Source organism: Triturus cristatus, chromosome 4_2, assembly GCF_964204655.1.
Source record: "Triturus cristatus chromosome 4_2, aTriCri1.1, whole genome shotgun sequence".
Taxonomy (NCBI): Eukaryota; Metazoa; Chordata; class Amphibia; order Caudata; family Salamandridae; genus Triturus; species Triturus cristatus.
Window position 1 is genome coordinate 154518238 of NC_140586.1, and position 20373 is coordinate 154538610.

General features: G+C 45.9%; 1 protein-coding gene across 1 annotated transcript in view; it reads left to right on the forward strand.

Moving 5' to 3' along the window:
- The window catches only part of SMARCD1 (SWI/SNF related BAF chromatin remodeling complex subunit D1), a 96848-nt gene that overhangs the window by 43397 nt on the left and 33078 nt on the right, over positions 1–20373 (forward strand). The window contains exons 5-12 of the mRNA XM_085600878.1: positions 3225–3347; positions 4726–4842; positions 5057–5158; positions 5414–5575; positions 5829–5926; positions 7899–8034; positions 11111–11233; positions 11410–11511. Of these exons, the coding sequence (XP_085457004.1) occupies positions 3225–3347; positions 4726–4842; positions 5057–5158; positions 5414–5575; positions 5829–5926; positions 7899–8034; positions 11111–11233; positions 11410–11511 (963 nt within the window). The remainder of the gene's footprint in view (positions 1–3224; positions 3348–4725; positions 4843–5056; positions 5159–5413; positions 5576–5828; positions 5927–7898; positions 8035–11110; positions 11234–11409; positions 11512–20373) is intronic.

Consider the following 20373-nt stretch of genomic DNA (forward strand, 5'->3'; position numbering starts at 1 on the left):
GAGTTTGGTCCCTGGTCAAAGCAGAGATTGAAACTCAAATCTCTGGGGGTCCACAATCTGCAACATAGCTACCAGACCGCATCTTATCCCAGGACCTAGTTATTTAAAAAAAAAAAAAATCACACGTGCTATTACGAGGCCATCTTGAGGTCCTGTTTGCTTCCTTAATTTGTTTGAGTTCATCATGAGCCAGCACTATCCCCCTAGTAGTTATTGTAAATGGGTGCACACCGTGGAAGCGGCTCATTAATGAACATGAGAGGGAAGGGTCTGTGCATCACTAAGGCATCGCTTGAGGGCCCTGCATGGGTGGGAAATGAAGACACATGTATTGAAAGGTGAATAAGAATTATTGGGTTCTTCTTCAAAGTGCTACATAAGCGAGGGAAGAGGCTTTGAAGCATAAAATGAGTAGAGAGGACTTTCCGTTCTTTCTCACTATTTATAGCCCAGTGTGGCAAGTCTGCTAAATACACACCAGTCTATAAGGTGCATTGAGATGAGCCGTGGATTCAGAAGCTTTGTTCATGTTGGTTTAATAGTGTGGTGTCTTTACATGCTTTTGTCTCGTATCTGTGATCTTCTTCCCCTGTGCTGCATGGCTTGAGTGCTTTGTTTATATATACATAAGGTTGATATGTAATAATACTAAAAAGAACATGAAACCTAAAATGTAGCACAACTTTTAAGTTGCCGTTGAATGTCTGTATGCGGTGTTAATTCAGCCCCCACTGATTACAATTCCGCCAAAAGTAGATGTTATCAATAATTTATTTATTTTATTTATTTAAGCGATTTATAGAGCGCACAAATACCCTTGGGTGTCTCGGCGCTGCTGACTCTGTGGAGGACTGAGCCGGAAGCAGATGGTTATTGATTGAAAATCCAAGTCTTTACTAGTTTCCTGAAGGCGAGCAAAGTGGGGCAGGATTTAAAGTGATGGGGAAGTGTGTTCCACAACTTGGCTGTGGCCACTGTGAATCTTCTGTCGCCCCAGGAGACTTTTTTTGTTCGAGGGACGTTAAGGAGGTTGGCTCATGTTGATCGCAGGGGTGTGTTGGGCCTGTAGACACACAGAGCCCTCTTAAGAAACTCAGGTCCAGTGTTATGAATGGCTTTGAATGCGATTCAGAGTGCTTTAAATTTAATTCGGCTTCTTATCGGTAGCCAGTGGAGTTTTCGGATCCCGTTTGAGATTGATTGATATTTAGGGGTGCTGGTTAGCATTCTGGTGGCGGAGTTCTGCACCATCTGTAATCTGTTTATGACCTTCTTCTGGGCATTGAGGAGGACGACATTACAATAGTCTATTTTTGACATTACCAGTGTGCTAATAAGGGTTTTTCCGGCACTGGGTGGAACGAATGGTAGAAGATTTGTAATCATCCTAAGGGTATAGAAAGAAGGGGAGACCACTGCATTGGCATGAGCTGAAAAGGATAACTTGTCGAATAAGACACCTAGATTTCTGACTTTCGAGACAGGAGGGGGTGGAGGTCCCAGATTGGCTGGCCACCAAGTATGGGACCATGCAGGGGAAAGTTTACCAAAAATCAATACCTCCGTTTTATCAGAGTTCAACTTTAGGCAGTTGTTGGCCATCCAAGTACTAATAGCCAACATTCCGTCTTGGAGGCTGGCTGCAATTGCTCCTCCGTCGTTATGGATTGCGAGCACCAATTGTGTGTCATCTGCGTAAGATGTCACACCCATCCCATGGGTTTTGATGACCCTAGCCAAGTCCGACACGTAGATAATAAATAAGGTCAGACTCGAGGATGATCCTTGTGGCACACCGCACGGGAGGGTAAATGGGGAGGACTCAGTCACCAAGACTTACTAATTGTGTGCGGTTAGAGAGACACTAGGCTAATATTTCTTTAGCCTTGTGTTTAATGCCAATGGTTGAGACACAGTCTATCAGTGTAGCATGATCAACCGTGTCGAAGACTGCCGATGGGTCCAACAGCACCAGAACAGCAGCACCACCTTGGTCTAGTACTGTCCTGATTTCGTCTGAGGCTTTAATTAGGGCAGTTTCTGTACCGTGGCCCCTTCTGAAGCCGAATTGCGTATCGTCCAGAAGGTTGTTATCCTCATTGTATTGGGCCAGCTGTGAGTTCATTAATTTCTCAAAGATTTTTGTTGGAAATGGAAGGTTTGCGATAGAACGATAGTTTTTTGTTTCTGTTGGGTCAAGGTTCTGCTTCTTCAGCAGCGGCTTGATGATAGCCTTTTTCCAAATAGGGGGGTAGATGCCTGTTTGGCATTACAGATTCTGTAAGGTTGGGTGCTATATGTTCCGGGATCAGTTTTAGAACTGAAGGGGGGCAGGGGTCAGTGGGGAGCCTGATTTGATGGTAGCGATTAAATCCGAGATCTGTTTTGGTGAGACTTGATTGAATTTTGGAAAAGAAGGGGAACTTTCTTCATTACTGAGGACATCAGTCAAAGGGTTGGCTTTGTGTAGTGCAGTGAATTTGTCATATTTATTTCTGACCTTCGCTTGAAAGAAACTGGCCAGTGAATTGCAAAGATCTTGGGTGGGTGCTATTGGGGAGTTCGTCCCGATAGTTTTGTGACTACCTGAAGCAGCTGCTTGGTGGAGTCTTGGGCGTATTCTATCTGACTAAGATAGTATTTGCTTTTCTCCCTGATAAAAAGCTGTTTGTACTTGGATAGAGCTTCCTTGTAAATAGTGTTTTTCAGTCATATTATAGTCTCTACGCCAGCGTGTCTCTAGGTTCCTGCATCGTTGTTTTTCAACTCTAAGTGACTCAGAGAACCAAGGTGCCGTAGGAACATCTCTATTTTTAGAAGCATTAAAAAAGTTTCCTGTAATTCTCTCCACGAGTTCACTAAGTTAGAACCATCTTTGCATTTCCTTTTTCGAAAAATAGGCAGTCATGGCAAATTATTTTGCAGGATACGTGAATATCCCTATAATTTGATTTGAGAATCCACATTTATAGCCTCGTTCAATATTTTGGTAGTCTGCTTAAAAAACCTTGGCAAAAATTCCTAAATTGAATGGAGTTGAAATTCGTCCTATCTGCATTGAAGAAAGTACACCTGAGACACTTTGCTGGCCCCTCTTTTGCCATTACTAAGCTTGGCGGGAATGTTTGGACTTATGCTGTGTGAAGTCATGTTGGGCTACTATAATAGCATTGTGCTTTTATTACTAATGAACCTCTTCGATAAGGATTGTGCTTTTTCATTAGCAAAAGCGGAAGCTTCGCATTTTTATCTCCAATACCTTCAACCCAGCCAAATCTGATGTGGAGGATGGCGAAGGCACTGTGGCATCGTGGGAGCTGCGCGTCGAGGGACGACTCTTGGAGGATGTGAGTTGTGAGCTTTGATTTCTAGCAGGAAATAGTGATGGATAGGGGGTGATAGTAAAGTTCAGGTAGCTGGAATTTGAACATTCTTGGCTTTAGCTGTGAGTGAAGTCAGCATTAAGAGGTTTTTGTCTCTGGAAAAGTGCTGTGCATATAGCTAATTTGTGGAACCAAGACCACCTTACTTACTGCAAAGTCTGTGACTATAGTCTTATTAATGATTCATAAATTCCTGTTTTACCATACCTTCCATTCCCAATAAATTTGACAGAGTATACCACCATAACAAAACTAAACTGTTTAACCTAAGTGTTCACCTTGCAAGTTCAAGGCTGTATAGCTATCTGCATCTTACAAGTTGTTAGCTATAATAGACTATGCATATTACTGTCAAATGAATAACCCTAATGAAATTCTTATCTTAAAGACTGCAGTCCCAGGGTGGTGGTTAGTTGCTCTGCTGTATTTGGGGGCTTCGTTTTTTTACCACTGGTATACCCTGACCTTGTATGCCATTGCATTCCAGTTAAATATCCATGTCACTTCATTTGTAAACTTTACTCTCCAGTGGTAGCGATGGTGAGCAGTCAGGGCTTATTCTAGGAGGCGGTAGAGTACTGTTTCCCAAACTGTGGCTCGGAAGCTGATTTTGGGTGGGTTGTGAAAGCCCTGCTCTATATGCATGTAATATTTAAAATGATTAGCCCCATTAGTTCAGCACATTTGCACTGGTGCACAATGTCCTTAAATCCAGTTCTAAAACAAACCCTTCAACTTATTCTCAAGCACTACTCCGGTTAACCTTCCAGCATTTATTGCTGCTATCTTTTTTACTCCACAAAGCTATTTCAACAGAGATGTTGTTCTCACTGTATGATCATACACAACCATCCCACTTTTATATGACCTTCACACCGTAAATTAAGGAATAAAGATATGGCCAGAGTTCCCACTTTGGATCTCGGGAACCAGGTTTGAGTCCCAGAGTTAGCTCAACATCCTTTGATTCTGGACAAATCACTTACTCCCCTGTACTTATAATAAAATTATCCTGGCCATGTGTAATGTAATCTGGTGCTCGTGGAACATGCCCCAATGCTCTAGGGCAGAGTTTGCTCCAAAATTCACCACTGGTCCTCATTTCAACACCGAAATAGATATGAGGCCTTACCCCATACTCCCTGGAAAAATCTTCACTCAATGGACCATTTAACCTAAAGAAAATAATCTGCATTTTACACACTAATCTCCATAGTGAATCTTTATTTTAAATTGCTATATGACTAATTTTCCTGGAAGCACTCAAAAGACTTTCAAGTGAATGAGCAATGTTGTTTCCTGAATACCTTCTGTCATCAGATGTCTTTGTTTTTCTGTGCAGTCTGCTTTGTCCAAATACGATGCAACAAAACAGAAAAGGAAATTTTCATCGTTCTTTAAATCTCTAGTGATCGAGCTGGACAAGGATCTGTATGGGCCAGACAACCATCTTGTGGAGGTAGGCATCCTATGTGGGACAGAATGGGTACATTGAGAGTACGCTGCCGTTTGTAATGAGTCGATAAGCATTGATGTTGTACTGCATTTTCAAAGCTCTCCTACACCAAACAAGAGTGGCGAGACGACAGATGTCCAGATTTTCAGTTTCTCTTTTGTTTGCGACTGTTCTTTACCTGCCTGATGCCCTATGATTAGTGTATCTTGTTTTTCAGTGGCATAGGACTGCCACCACACAGGAGACAGACGGCTTCCAGGTGAAACGGCCAGGTGACGTCAATGTGCGATGTACCGTGCTTCTAATGCTGGACTATCAGGTAGGTAGGCAGATTGCTAAAATGTGCTTAATCCTATAGTAGCTGTTCTGTGTGACCCTGAACTCTCTGCAAGAAGGAAAAAAATAATTCTGGCATCCTTCTTTGCAAATGCCTCATTCAACTATAAATCTGACTCCACACAATCCCAAAACATGTTCACAATGCTGATGATGGAATTGATTGCAGGGTAGCAGTGGCCACAAGTTATACAGACTCGCCATGTCTAATTTTTCTTTACTGTCTGTTTCTTTGCAGCCTCCACAGTTCAAGCTGGACCCACGCCTTGCTCGCCTCCTGGGGATCCATACCCAGACTCGCCCTGTAATTATCCAAGCTCTCTGGCAGTACATCAAAACCCACAAGCTTCAGGACCCCCATGAGAGGGAGTTTGTGATCTGTGACAAGTACCTGCAGCAGGTTAGGATTGCTTGAACTCAGTGGGTGTTCCTCAGTTTGGTGCTCATCCTTTTCGATTTTACACTTCTTCTCCTGTCTCTTATGTGACTAGCTATTTTAGTAAAGATTTTTTGTTCCTCCATAGCTTAAGCCTTGGTTCATTCTTGTCACTTGCTTAGTTCTCGGCCAGCCATCACTCTACCTATGATTTATGTGGTGTTCTCTGATGATGCCTTTTCTGATTTTGTAAGTTCTCCATTTCCATCTCTTGCAGATCTTTGAATCTCAGCGAATGAAATTCTCTGAGATTCCTCAGCGCCTGCATGCATTGCTGATGCCTCCGGAGCCGATCATCATAAATCATGTAATCAGGTGGGTCCAGTATATACATACATACCACACTCGGCATGGAAGTTGGGGTTGGGCAGAATGTTGGATATCTTTGGGCTAAACCTGTCCCGTGTTTAATCATAAAATTGAATGCATCGGAGGGCTGCCCACACTCCATGGGTGGATTGCTGTACTATGAACCTTTGCAGTATCCTGTGGTAGTAAAGAACTTACCCTTCCATCTTTGTAGCCCTTTTTAGGTCTCGCCTGGCTATCGCGTAAGCGATCGCTCAGCGAGACTTGTGTAGGGGCTTCCGAAAATGCTCCCAAAGGCTTCCCAGGCGGATCGGGTGGCGGTTACACGCACATCCACGCGCATTCCATTTGCCACCAGCTACTTCCTGCGCGTGCGCCGCCTCACGCATTCAGAGATTTAGTAAGGGGCACAAGACCTTAGGAATGCGGTTTATGGCCAGTGCATGTGAGGCATTCAAGCGCGAAGCTGGCATCTGGCATTGGACTTGAAAGCAGCTTTCGCCAGACCTTTCGTTATAACTCACACCCCATATGCTCGTTCCCTTCCACCCTTCCTTTGATGTCTGCTTTTCTTGTTGTTTACACACCACGCCACACACTCCTGCACGCCACACACTGCTGCACGCCGCACACTACCGCACGCCGCACACTGCTGCATTACACACTGCTGCACGCCACACACTGCTGCACGCCGCACAATGCTACACGAAACACTGCTGCACGCCGCACACTGCTGCATGCCGCACACTGCTGCACGCCGCACAATGCTACACGAAACACTGCTGCACGCCGCACACTGCTGCACGCCACACACTGCTGCACAACTCACTGCTGCATTACTCACTGCTGCACGCCGCACACTGCTGCACGCCGCTGCACGCCACAGTGCTGCATGCCTCACACTGCTACAAGAAACACTGCTGCATGCCACACACACTGCTGCATGCCACACACACTGCTGCATGCCACACACACTGCTGCATGCCACACACACTGCTGCATGCCACACACACTGCTGCATGCCACACACACTGCTGCATGCCACACACACTGCTGCATGCCACACACACTGCTGCATGCCACACACACTGCTGCATGCCACACACACTGCTGCATGCCACACACACTGCTGCATGCCACACACACTGCTGCATGCCACACACACTGCTGCACGCCACACACACTACCGCACGCCACACACTGCTGCATTACACACTGCTGCACGCCACACTGCTGCACGCCGCACAATGCTACACGAAACACTGCTGCACGCCGCACACTGCTGCACGCCGCACAATGCTACACGAAACAATGATGCCCGGCACACACTGCTGCACGCCGCACACTGCTGCACGCCGCACACTGCTGCACACTGCTGCATTACTCACTGCTGCATTACTCACTGCTGCGCGCCGCACACTGCTGCACGCCGCTGCACGCCACAGTGCTGCATGCCTCACACTGCTACAAGAAACACTGCTGCACGCCACACACACTGCTGCACGCCACACACACTGCTGCACGCCACACACACTGCTGCACGCCGCACACTGCTTTTATTCGAGTTTATGCTACTGACATTGTAAATGACAGTGCCTTTTATTTGATTTAAAACCAAAACATAAATAAAAGGCATTGTAATTTTACAATGCCAATAGCTCAAACTCTTATAAATGCGAAACCTATTGCATTGCAAATGCTTGTTCTTTGCTGTGTTATGTACGAGCAGAGCATCAGCAATGTGGAAGGAGCAAGAGAAAAGAGGTTTGTTTTGAATGAAGTGAAATTTCAGATACTCGGCCACACACCCAATGCCTCCATTGCGCATCATTTGCGACATGCAGCACCCTCTGCTATTGCATTGGTAGGAACCCAAACCCTGACCTACCGTACACCGTTGTATTCCCGTCCCAGAGACCTTCCCACACATCCCTATGCTGGTTGTGCCATAACTCGTCTTCTATATTCTGTTTCCCAGCGTTGACCCCAATGACCAGAAGAAAACTGCCTGCTATGACATTGATGTGGAAGTGGATGACACGCTGAAGACCCAGATGAATTCTTTCCTTCTCTCTACGGCCAGCCAGCAGGAAATCGCTGCTTTAGATAATAAGGTAATGCGCACTTCCGCTTTCTCTGCACCTTAGTTGTTGCTTCTCGCACCTTTAAACTTTGGAAGCCTATTTACAATAATTATGTTTTCCCTTTTGTGGCTGCTATTTAAACCGTATATGGAGACCTAGTTAGAGGTTTTCCTGAGAAACTGGTTCCATATTTGTTAGCCCTGCTCTAAATATATGTTTTGTTTCTTACTTTTCTTTAAAATTTGATGGATCTAAAAAAAAAAAGCAGTGTTCCATGCTTCATTTCCTGCTGCATTCGTTGGTGCTCATCTTCCAAGACTCAGCCACTTCTTGAGCCAAGTCCAGTCTTTTGGTGCTGGCATCCCTTAGATTTCATGCTGTATTAAGTCATTTCGCCGTGCAATAGTGTCCAAGAATTCCCATTTTGTTTAACTACGGCTCACTTTTCCAGCTCAGTAATTAACGGCCATTACATAAATTCTCATTTTTTCCAACTCCCTCCACTCCTAACCACCCCCCAAAGCCCCTCACCCTCTTTCGAATTAGACTGTTGTAACACCTTTCCTTTATTTAGATGGCAGGCTGCTTTTGGCTTTGATGCTCAGTCCTTTGTAGATGTGGCTGTAGGGGAACTTGGCAGCCCAAAGTGGAATAATAGACTTTATTATTAGAGCAGCAAAAATGGTGTGCAAATATGTACCCCCTGTTAGTGTTGGTCTGTATACATGAATGGAGGTTTGTTTCTTTGTCTGTATGCATTTTTGTCTGTTAATTGTGCCTTTGGGTGCAGGCAGGTCTGTTTATCTGTAGGTGTTAACCTCATCAGTCCACACATGCATTCCTCTGTGCTGTCCGAGTGCATTCGGGTCCTGAAACATTGGTCTATGTGCTGGCATTATAAGCATTTGTCTAATGCTGCATAACCCTAGTAAGTCCACAAAGTGCTTTCTGAAGGGGCAAGTAGGTTTCTGCTCTTTTTGTTATGTATGGTTGGTAGTATGAGTTTATGATGTGCCATATTTATAGAAACTGGGTGTCGTGAGGTTCTGAGGTGTTCTTGATGTCGCAGCTGGCTTGTAGGGTAGGAGTTATTACTCTTGAAAGTGTGTATGTCTCTCCGTAGGTGTGAATATGTGCATGTATGTCTTGTCCGTGCGTATACTAAATAAACCTAAACCTACTGGCTTTAAGTGCATATTTTTCTCCACTTGTCCTCTTCCTTCCCAGTCCTTTTTTTCACATCAACCTTTCTCTCTACCTGTCACAGCGCTGCAACAGTCAGTTTTCATTTTAACCTCACCTATATTTAAGGGGTTTCTAGTGTAATTCACCAAGGTTTCCCAAGTGATGTAGGAGTTGCACTTACGGGGTATTGCATTTGTGTATTTACTATTGATGGAGGATTCCGCTTGCTAAATTATATTGTTTCCTAATCCCATCCCTTTTCCAAAATGTGGCAATATCGTTAGGGGGAAGATAATAGATACCAGTCCCCTATTTTACGTACAGGGCATTAAGAATTGTGGTGTTTTATGATGGCTGTAAACAATCACTTGCAAAGGTGGATGCCTCTACATTAGGGGTGGACGGAATTGCGTAGTCGCGCTATGCAAAGCTCCGCGAAACAGTAAATCTCCGTGAGCACGCAGAAATTCAGCGAACATGCAGAATTGCTTGTTTCGCCCGTTTGCGATGCTTTTTTTCCTGTTCGCGAACACAGTTTGCGTGCTCGGGGGGAAATATCTCGCAAACACTCATTTTGAAAGCGCAAACGAGCAATAAATTCCACGAAGCTGCGAATCGTGGAATTTTTGGCAATTCCGCGTTCTCCGCGGAACGCGAAATTACCCAAATTCCGCAAGCGGAACGGAATTTACCGCACAGGCCTACTCTACATAGACTCTGGAGCTTAATTTTACGATATTCTAGTGATTGGCCTATAGTTACAAGAACACACAGGTAAAGATACTGTTGGATGAGTTACTCACCTGACGTAAGCATGAGAGCTCTACAATGTGTATTAGTTGCAAGATCTCAAGTTGTTTATTGTCCCCTATCGTTAACCCCTTCAGCGCGGCGCGGATTACCGCGCCGTGCTGAAGGTTCGTTGTGCGGGCGGGGCCGTGACGGAGCGGTTCCGTCATACGCACAGCGCGACCGATGCGCTTGACGGAACCGCTCCGTCATGCGCATCGAAAGGGTTAAGTCCAGGTTTTGTTTATTTGAAACTTGAAGGCATTTTTTTAACGGTGATTACTGGATGCGGGTGCCTTTACTGTAAAGTGGGGCACTGTAAGCGTAAAGCCTTTATCATGTTAAAATCAAAATTTAGAAGTATCTGAATGCATAGCATGAAATCATGAAAAGCTATATCCATGTTATGCCTGATATGAAACAATTTGAGAGCTCTGAGAATACTATGTAACTAATGTAGGATTCGGGAAGAGTGGTGGTAGCCACACCTGGATTGTAAGCAAGGTATGGAGTACTGTCATTGGGTATATTTGGGTTCTGTGGATGGCTTTGCTGCTATAACTGCCTTTGGTGCAGCATGGGTTTGAAATGGCCAACCATTGTGAAATTCAAAGGCTATTTAATAGAAACGAAGGGCAGAAGAAATCTGTTCATCAGGGAGGGAGAAACTCAGTAGGATAGCTAAACCTGTGATCTTGATCATTTGCACTTTATTTCAGATGGAAGCAACATTCAGGCCTCTTGCTTCACGCTCAGTATAGCTACAATGAATTTTAAACTGGTGTTCTAAAAATTGTGGAGCTACCGGTACAATCCCTGAAAATTTGAACTGTTCTGGTAGATGCAGGACATCTGGTCACTGTAACCCTAGCCATTAGGCCCTAGTTTAGCCACAGTAAATTGTCTCCTCACTCTCACCCCTCCCTCGCTCCACCTTCCTAGTTATTGACATTTTCTTTGTTTCTTGCAGAATGGTTAGTTGTCTTTTAATTCGCCTATTCTTGTCGTACATAGTCATGAGTTTTACTGTTTGTTTCACAGTGAGATGCTAACCAAATTGACCCTTTCAATCGTACCAGTTTCACCCACTGACTGCTGTAGACCTAAAAAGCAATTGTTCTGCCTTGACTAGATTCATGAGACCATAGAAACAATTAACCACCTGAAGACTCAGAGGGAGTTCATGCTGAGCTTTGCTCGAGACCCACAGGGCTTCATCAATGACTGGCTGCAGTCCCAGTGCCGAGATCTCAAGGTAAAAGTTTTCAGCAAACACTTGAGCTGCAACATGTTTTACATTGGTAATAACCTTGCTTGATTGTGTTATACACAGAACTTTTTCGTCCCCATGACTGTCCCCCTAAGCACATGTTTGTTGAAAATCTCCTTCGGAGCCAAGTTCTGAATGTTTTTTTTTGTTGTTAAATTCAGACAATGACTGATGTGGTGGGAAATCCTGAGGAGGAGCGCCGAGCTGAGTTTTACTTTCAGCCTTGGGCCCAAGAAGCCGTGTGTAGATATTTCTATTCAAAGGTGAGTTTGCTGGTTGTGGGTAGCTTTACTGTTAAGTGAGGCAATATAAGTGTGAAACATTTAAAGCTTTTGGAAATACTGTGATTGCAGTCCTCCCCGCCCCCACATTTTTGAGCTTGTGGTTAGTGTTGTGTTTTGTTTTATTATTGAATTTACATTATGTCCCCCGCCCTGCTTTGTGAATGAGCAGCAGGGCGGGGGAATGACTTCTTGAGACTCTGTCCCACCCCCTTTCCATAGAAGCACAACTGTACTTGAAGATGGAAGAATGGTTGTAGATTTGTGTAAGAGTGATAATTCGTGCCCGTTTTATCCTCTATGGCCGTTATACTTAGCACTTCAGTTGTGAATCTTTGCTGTTGTTTGATACTGCGGCAACTATGATGAATTTCTTCTGCAGGTTGATTTTAAACCCTTTTCAGGGGCACTTTGCTCACTTTTTATTTGTACCTGCTTTGGGAAAGTGAGGCAAAATTGTGTCTTCTCATCTAGGATGCTGTTTTCGCTTTGCTGCATACTCCTCTGGGTGAACGTTGCTTTGTTTCTCCTCTTTTTTTTTTTTTTTTTTTTTTTTTTTTTTTTTTTGCATCTACACATTTTCATGTACATCGGTTTTTTTTCGGAAGAGCAGTCCTGCACTGGATCCACTATCTGAGGACATTTTCAAAGGGGCCACTAGCATTACAAACTGCACAGTTAACAGACTTCTTACTTTTGGTGGTGAAAACTACTTGGTTTCATGGTGTGCTGTCCCAACCCACGATAATATACACACCTGTCCTTTCATATGCTATGTATAATTGATTATGCTTTTAGTTTAGAAGTTCCACTCCATTTTATCGATTAATCATGATGACTATAAAGTGGCAATCGGAGCATTTTTTCTGAGCTTCTATGGAATGTTTGCCTCTGCTAACTTTCCCACATAAGCGTGCCCTGACTCATGGAGTAGAAAATTGACTTTTACCGACAGGTTCTGCGTGACCCTGAAGTCCGTGTTTGACCAGCACAGATATTTTTTATATATATATATATATATAGCAAAGCAGGCACCTTTTAAGTTTGGAAACTGACAGCACTGTTTGTTGGGGTAGGCATCTGAAGAAGGAACTCTCCGAAATGCATTATGCCGTTCCAATAAAATTGCCGTTCCAAGCAAGCCTTTGTGTGTGCCCGGTCTTTCCGTGAGGGGAGCCTTGGTCGTTGTATTTTGGTGCGTGGCCACTAAGCACCTTGGGCACCCTATCCACAAGAAGTATGGCAGGATTTAGTGGCAACTTGTGGTGACTTTCAATGTGCTTGGAGAACTGCCGTACCGCCGCTGCCTGAAACATCCAGCAACAAGTGTTGGGACTGACTCCAGTCCAAGATGCCAGATCGGGATTTCCCGAAGAGTACAGAAGCGGCCGGATGTTGGCTTGTGGGAACGGTAGTATGGTGCTTGGAACATTAGTGTTATTGGCTGGAACGTGAGCGCCACCCACAAGGGGAGGAGGTACTTACCAGAGGTGCTCATACTCCTGCCACGCCCACCATGTGATTTTCGCCTATCATAGCAAAGCAGGCACCTTTTAAGTTTGGAAACTGACAGCACTGTTTGTTGGGGGAAGGCATCTGAAGAAGGAACGCTCCGAAATGCATTATGCCGTTCCAATAAAACTGCCGTTCCAAGCAAGCCTTTGTGTGTGCCTGGTCTTTCCGTGAGGGGAGCCTTGGTCGTTATATATATAGATAGATATGTGTGTATGTATGTTCAAGTCATGTGTGCTGTAGCTGCACATGCTTTGCATAGGTCCACCATCTAGTGTTAGGTTTTTGTTCCAAGACGTTTTCTTTGCGTCCAAAGGCGGCGACGACTCCTTGATAATACTGCGCATGGTCATCAACTCCATTTCTAGATTGTTTTTTTTTCCTGCCAACTGTTTCGGATGTAATCTCTCAGGCTCCAGTTCGAGACTCTTTCGGGCTCCCTTCGGTTCTCTAGTAGATAGCCACTCGACAGTATTGTCTTGATCGCAGTTTTATTGAGTTCTGGGCAAGTATCCTTCTGCGTAGCAGGTCTTCTACTTCCACGGCCATTGGGCCACACCTGGCATGGCCTTTCCTTCATTTCCACGGTCCTTTAGAGAATGACGTGCTAATGGAACTAACTCCGTTCTGCTTCTGTCTGAAACTTCACTCGAAGTAGCCCCATACCGACCAACACTCCGTTTGCAACCTATACTTCTCGCCGGATCATCAAGAGAAAAGCTGTGAGGCATGCAAGTCATTTAGATCAAAAAAGACTCTTCGAGATCAATGTGTTCAATGCCAAGAGATGCAGCGTAGACAAACGGGTGATATACCAGACATTTTCAGTCGACAACAGGAGGAAGACTGGGAAGCATCCACATCAAGAGGAATCCTTATCAATACATGATTACAATTCCCAGTCCGATTCTGACCAGGACTTAGCCACCCTCCAGCCAGCACTAAAATATCGGACAGTGAGTACCTGATCCAAAGCCCAAAAACATCGACTCCATCTGAAAAGACTGCTTACGGTCTGCCACTACAAAAAAGCCTGACTCTGAAGACCCACCATTGGCTCAGCTCTGGAAGTCCTGCCTACAGCAGGGGCCTCCACCTCCTCGACCTCTGGATCTGCAATGTCTCTACCATTAGTTTCGGCTCCGAAACAAAACCTATTTCGGATCCGAACACAGCTGCACCTAAATCGAAACTTCCTTCACTGAAGTGTTTCAGTCTTGTATGGAAATCTCCACTAGAGCCAATCCTCGATGTAATGCATGAAAGGCTCGATCCAAGGCAGAAATCACTCCAAATTCAACCTGGAACAAAGAAAATAGTTGTTCAGCCAGCAAAACCTCACTCTTCTAAGAAATGGGTAACTTTCCAAGAGGACTTGGACATTCCTCTACAGCTTCCAAAGAAGAACAAGCATTGGCATAGCCAATAGGTCTCGCCTTTGGGACCTTATAAACCTTATAGCCACACAGACATGAGATCAAAAATTATATGAGAGGTGATAGAACTGGGTGCCTTCATTCGGCTGAGGTCTGGGCAATTGGGGAAGAATGTGGGCAGTACAATGTGTGAAAACAAAAGGATTATTAATATGTTGATCTGGCACTTCGAGTGGAACTAATCCTCCGCGGGTCTGTCCAGAAAGTGTTTGCACATCCATATTCCACCTTCACCTAACCCACATCCGCCACCCATACCATCCACTCCACCACCTCACTCACCAGAACTATCTGAGGCAGGTGACATATTGCCTCATTCACCCATAGTAGAGGATGGTGATATACCACAGAACATATACCCTGGGGATGCTTGGTATGACTATCATATTGAACCACAAGGGGATACAGACCCTGATCTCTATACGACCCTCGCCACCTGATGATGCCTCTGCGTATCAGGATTTAGTAGCAAGTACCTTTACATAAGGACACAAAGGAGCATTTCCTATTTGAAACCTTATCTAATGCTCGAAGTGGGCACATTATCTACCACTCCTTAAAGGCATGGTACGCCTCGCAGAGGACATTTGTAAAGATTGTCATGGCTAGAATCATAACATTGACCAAGTATAAAGCTGCATCCTCAGATCCAATATATATTAGAGGTAGGTCAGTTAGTCACAGACTCTCTAGTAGTGTCTAATGCAAGAAAAAGCTCAAAATTCCAAATATCAGCGGAGGGGGGTCCATTCTGAGCATGTCCTTGGTTTATTATGTAGAATTGTATGGGTATCGTGCACGGGAATTAGTCACTATGCATTCTGCCGATGGCTGTATTCTGTTTGTGACCATGAACAAAGTTAATAAAAAGAATAATAAAAAACAAATTCCAAATATCAGAAGATGCACCACCCCCAGAGAGAGAATCTAAATGCATAGATGTTTCAGAAAAAGTGTAGCTGCACAATCTGCTAACCACTGGCATATAGCCAACAGCCAGGCTCTATTAGCTAGATGTGATAGAGGTCATTGGGACGAAATGGAGGGGCTCCTCCAACACCTCCCAGAGGAACACAGAAAAAGGAGGTTGGAACTTTTTAATGAGGGAAATCTCATTTTGCAGCGTGAATCTTTCTAGATTCACTATGCTGTGCATTATTCCGCGGTCTGGTGGTTGGGTCCGGAATCGTAGTCTCTCTCCCTTTTCTTTAATTTATTTATTTTGCCCAGGTGGGCGTCGACGTCCCACCATTTGGTGTACTTCTCGTGACGTCGGCATGCTTCCTGCGGAATTGCCACCTTGGGGCGCCATCTTCAGATTCTTTTTTCCACCGTTGGGTCTGGATCGTCACCGAGAAGCTCCAGAGTTTTTTAACGAAGAAAGAAGAGCACGAGTTTCATCGAAGGAAAATTAAAGGAGACAACAGACAGGAAGAACATCGAGCCGGGACGACGAAGAAGGAGGAAAACCTCGAGATCTTCGACGTTCAACGTAGAATGCGCACTCAGGGACACTGAGCGCAGGAATGGACAAAAGGGCTTTTAAATTCTGCCGTAACTGCCACCACAAATACGCGCAGAAGGACCAACATCAGGTCTGCAACCTTTGCCTGCCAGTCGACCACGAGAGCAAAGACTGCAACGCCTGCTCCGTCTTCACACCGAAGACACTCTGGGTGAGAGAGACGCAGAGGAGAGCCAACTACAATATGGAAGGCAAGGGTAAGGCCCCGTCTCTGTACGACCTGGGCCTCTCCACCGACGATTAAGACCACGTCACCGAGGGACCTGATGACTTCAAGGTCGCAGAGACCGATAAGAAGATGTCTGACAAGGTAGGAGAGACGTCGAGCACAAAAACCCCGAAAGGGCCCTGAAAACTAGAGACTGACTCTCGAAAACCAGAGTCTAAGTCCTTGAAAGGAACACCGGCGCCGAAAATTTCGTAGACCGTTAGTGGATCCAAGGACGAAAGGTCCAGCGGATCCTTCGAGAAGGACTCCCAGGTGCCGAAGGCCGCCGAATAACAAAGTTCGTCAAAACAGTCCCACGAGGTTGGGCGTTCGACGACGAAGGACAAGGTCGCGTCGACGCAAGCTCCGTCGAAAAGGCCAGCGCTCGAAGCCGAACATGCCTCCGAAATGGAGAAGAAAAAGAGAAGGCTCGAGGCGGAGATGGAGAGCATCCTTCAAAGGAAGGAGTTCGACGAGAAGATGAAGAAATTCACAATCCCAACGAAACCACCGACGGTTATCGTCGAGGTCGAAGAGCAGGACGAGTTCGACGTCGAAGAGCAGTCGAAAACTCCCGAAGAAGAGGAAGATGATCTCTACTGTGAGGGAGAAGAAGAGGAGGAACAGCAATCGAACTACGGCTCGGCGCTGTCGACTCAAGACCTGGAATGGCAGGACCTCGACGCCGAAAATCCAGAAGAGCCCGTGGAGACTTATCCTTCGAGGCCTTCGCCGCCAGATGATATTGGGGCTTACAACATGGTCGTAAAAAGCGCGGCTGCAGCTTTTGGCGTGAATCTAGAGGAGGAAAAACCGAAAGCGGACTTTTTACTCGAGACACTGCTCCCCATCCAAACTAGGAGCCAGTTCCTCCCCATGCTTCAGAGTTTCATGAACCAGGGGAAGGAGGCGTTCAAGGACCCTCTAACATGCAGATCCATCACACCCAGAAGAGAAAAAAATATAAACATTCCTCTCAGGACCCTCCATACATCAAGGGATCTGTCACAGCAGACTCCATTATCGCATCTACAGCCAGAAAAAGGGCCAATGTTCCGGCAACCTCTGGACCACCTCCTGACGAGGAGAGCAGGATGGACCTCACTGGCAGAAAAATAGAGAGAAACGCGGCAAAGCAGTGGCGCATGGCGAACTCCAATGCACTACTGAACAGGCACCAGTACCAACATTGGGACGAAATGGAGGACCTCATCAAGCATCTCCCCGAGCAATACCAGCAAAGAGCTTCGCATCTAGTGGAAGAGGGGAAGAATATAGCAAATTCATGCCTTAAAAACAGCGTTGGACGGGGCAGAGACATCAAGCAGACTGATGGCAATAGGAATCACTGAAAGGGGACAGGCCTGGCTCAGAATTTCAGGATTCAAGCAAGAGGTACACAACAACATCCTGAACACCCCTTTCAACGGAGAAACACTGTTCGGGGCACCAGTCGATGAGAAACTCACCCAACTCAAAAAAGAGAATGAGACGGCGAGGTCCATGGGGGCCCTGCAATTCAGAGGGATGAGATGAGGTACCCGACACGGAGACCTTACGGAAGGGGAGGAAACCAGTCGGGAACGTCACATCAAACATTCCAGCAAGGCGAGGGTCACGGACAACAGGGGCAGCAGAAACAGAACTGGCAGTACCAGCCACGGGGCCAGTCCTTTCGCAGTAGGGGAAACGGACGAGGCCAAAGAAGAAGAGGGGGAGACCAACCCGCCTCAAAGTGACTTCGCACGGAGGAGAGTGCTCACCCACAACATCCCTCCAAGGGTAGAGCACAAAGGAACCAACAAAAGAGGGTTACACGGACCAAACGCCTACGAGCATGCAACACCGGTGGGCGGCAGACTCAGATTTTTCCTCCAAGAATGGAGAAAAATAATAGACAAATGGATACTCCACGTCATACAGTACGGATACTGCATAGAGCTGGAAAGGAGACCTCCAAACAAAAAACCAAAGAGAAGGGAACACTCAGGACAAGAGCTAGCACAACTCGTAGAGGAAGCACTACAGCTACTCCAAAAGGAGGCCATAGAACTAGAACCAGTACCATTCAAAGAAAGGAACAAGGGAGTGTACTCAAACTACTTCCTGGTACCAAAGGTGGACGAGATACTAAGACCCATCCTGGATCTACGATTCCTAAACAAGTACGTAAGGACGCAAAAATTCAAAATGACATCCCTACAAGAATTACTCCCACAAATGAGAGACCGAGACTTCATGTCCACCGTGGATCTCAAAGATGCCTACCTGCACATCCCAATGAACAGGCAGCACAAGAATCTGTTAAGGTTCACCATCAACAAGGATCACTACCAATTCACAACCTTGGCATTCGGTCTAAAGTCCGCACCAAGGGTTTTCACCAAATGCCTTGCAGCAGTAGCAGCGTACCTGCGGAGGGAAGGGATTCATGTGTATCCTTACCTCGACGACTGGCTAATAAAGGCAAGTTCACGTGAAAAATGCGAGGAACACGCACAGCGTGTCACAAGAACACTAACAAAGCTGGGGTTCTCAATACACTGGGGGAAATCATCAATGGAACCAGAACAAGTGAAGATCTTCCTGGGGGCGCAGATCAACACCGTAAAGAGAACGGTGATGCCCAGCGAGAAAAGGACACTAGCCCTGCTGAAGGAGACGCGCCTCTACCACAAGGGGCGAGCTCTGACAGTGAGAACAGCGAGCAAGATCATGGGGATGAATGCGTCATGCATTCGCCTAGTTCCCAATGTACGCCTACACATGAGACCATTCCAGGAATGGCTGCAACAGCAATGGTCACAAGCAAACGGAAGTTGTGAGGATCTAGTGGTTGTAACGCACACACTGCAAGAAGAGATAGCATGGTGGAACAGGGAGAACATAACAATAGGGAAGCCCTTAACACCACCAAGCCCAACAGTGACCATCACCACAGACGCATCCCAGATAGGATGGGGAGCACATATGAACAAGCTCAGAGTGAGGTGTCTGTGGACTCCAGCAGATGCGGTCAGATACATCAACTATCTGGAATTAAAGACCGTACTGCTAGCACTGAAGGCCTTCCAGAAAAAACTGTACAACCAAAGGGTGTTGATACAAACGGACAATACTACAACTATGTTCTACATAAACAAGCAGGGAGGGACACAATCGTTCCCCCTGTCCAACCTGGCACAGGAGATTTGGAGACGCGCCATCACGCTCAAAATAGACCTGCTGGCCATACACCTACCGGGGAAGGACAATGTAGAAGCAGACTGGCTCAGCAGGCAGACTTCAGCATCCCACGAGTGGGAACTCAATGGGCAGGAAACGCAAAAACTATTCTAGAGGTGGGGCACACCGACAATAGACCTGTTTGCAACACACATGAATGCAAAATGCCAAAACTTTGCATCCAGACAACCAGGAAAACTATCCCAGGGGAATGCCCTATGGATAAGTTGGTCAAGAACATTTGCCTACGCTTTTCCACCGATACCACTGATACACAGGGTACTCAACAAATGCAGGACCAGCAACATGACGCTGATCCTAGTGGCACCACTGTGGGCAAGACAGACATGGTACTTGCAAATAGTGGAAATGGCACAGGGGCCACCACACAAGTTCACCAAAAGAAAAGACTTACTCTCCATGCAGAACGGAGAAGTTCTACACCCAGAGCCAGAGAGCCTCTGCCTAGCGGCATGGCTCCTGAAGACATAGAGTTCGCACACCTTAAGCTACCTCAAAGCACCATGCAAGTGCTCTGGGAGGCAAGGAGACCGACCACACGGAAATGCTATGGGGAAAAATGGAAGAGGTTCACACTGTGGTGCAGAAAAAATAAACTACAAAATAAGTTGACAAGGGAATCAACGGTGCTTAGATACCTCACGCATCTACTAAAAGCCAAACTATGTCAGTCTTCGCTAAGAGTCCACCTAGCGGCGATTTGTGGCCTACACACGAGGTGAGACGGGAGAAAGTTTCTTTACGTCACGAGTAGTAAAGAGATTCCTGGAAGGGGCAAAAAGGATACAAATGCTGACAATGAAAACAGCCTTTCTGGTTGCAATAACCTTGCTGCGCAGAGTGAGCGAACTGCAAGCGTTAACGCTGCAAGAGCCCTACATCCAAATACACAAGGACCGAGTCGGAATGAGGACTGA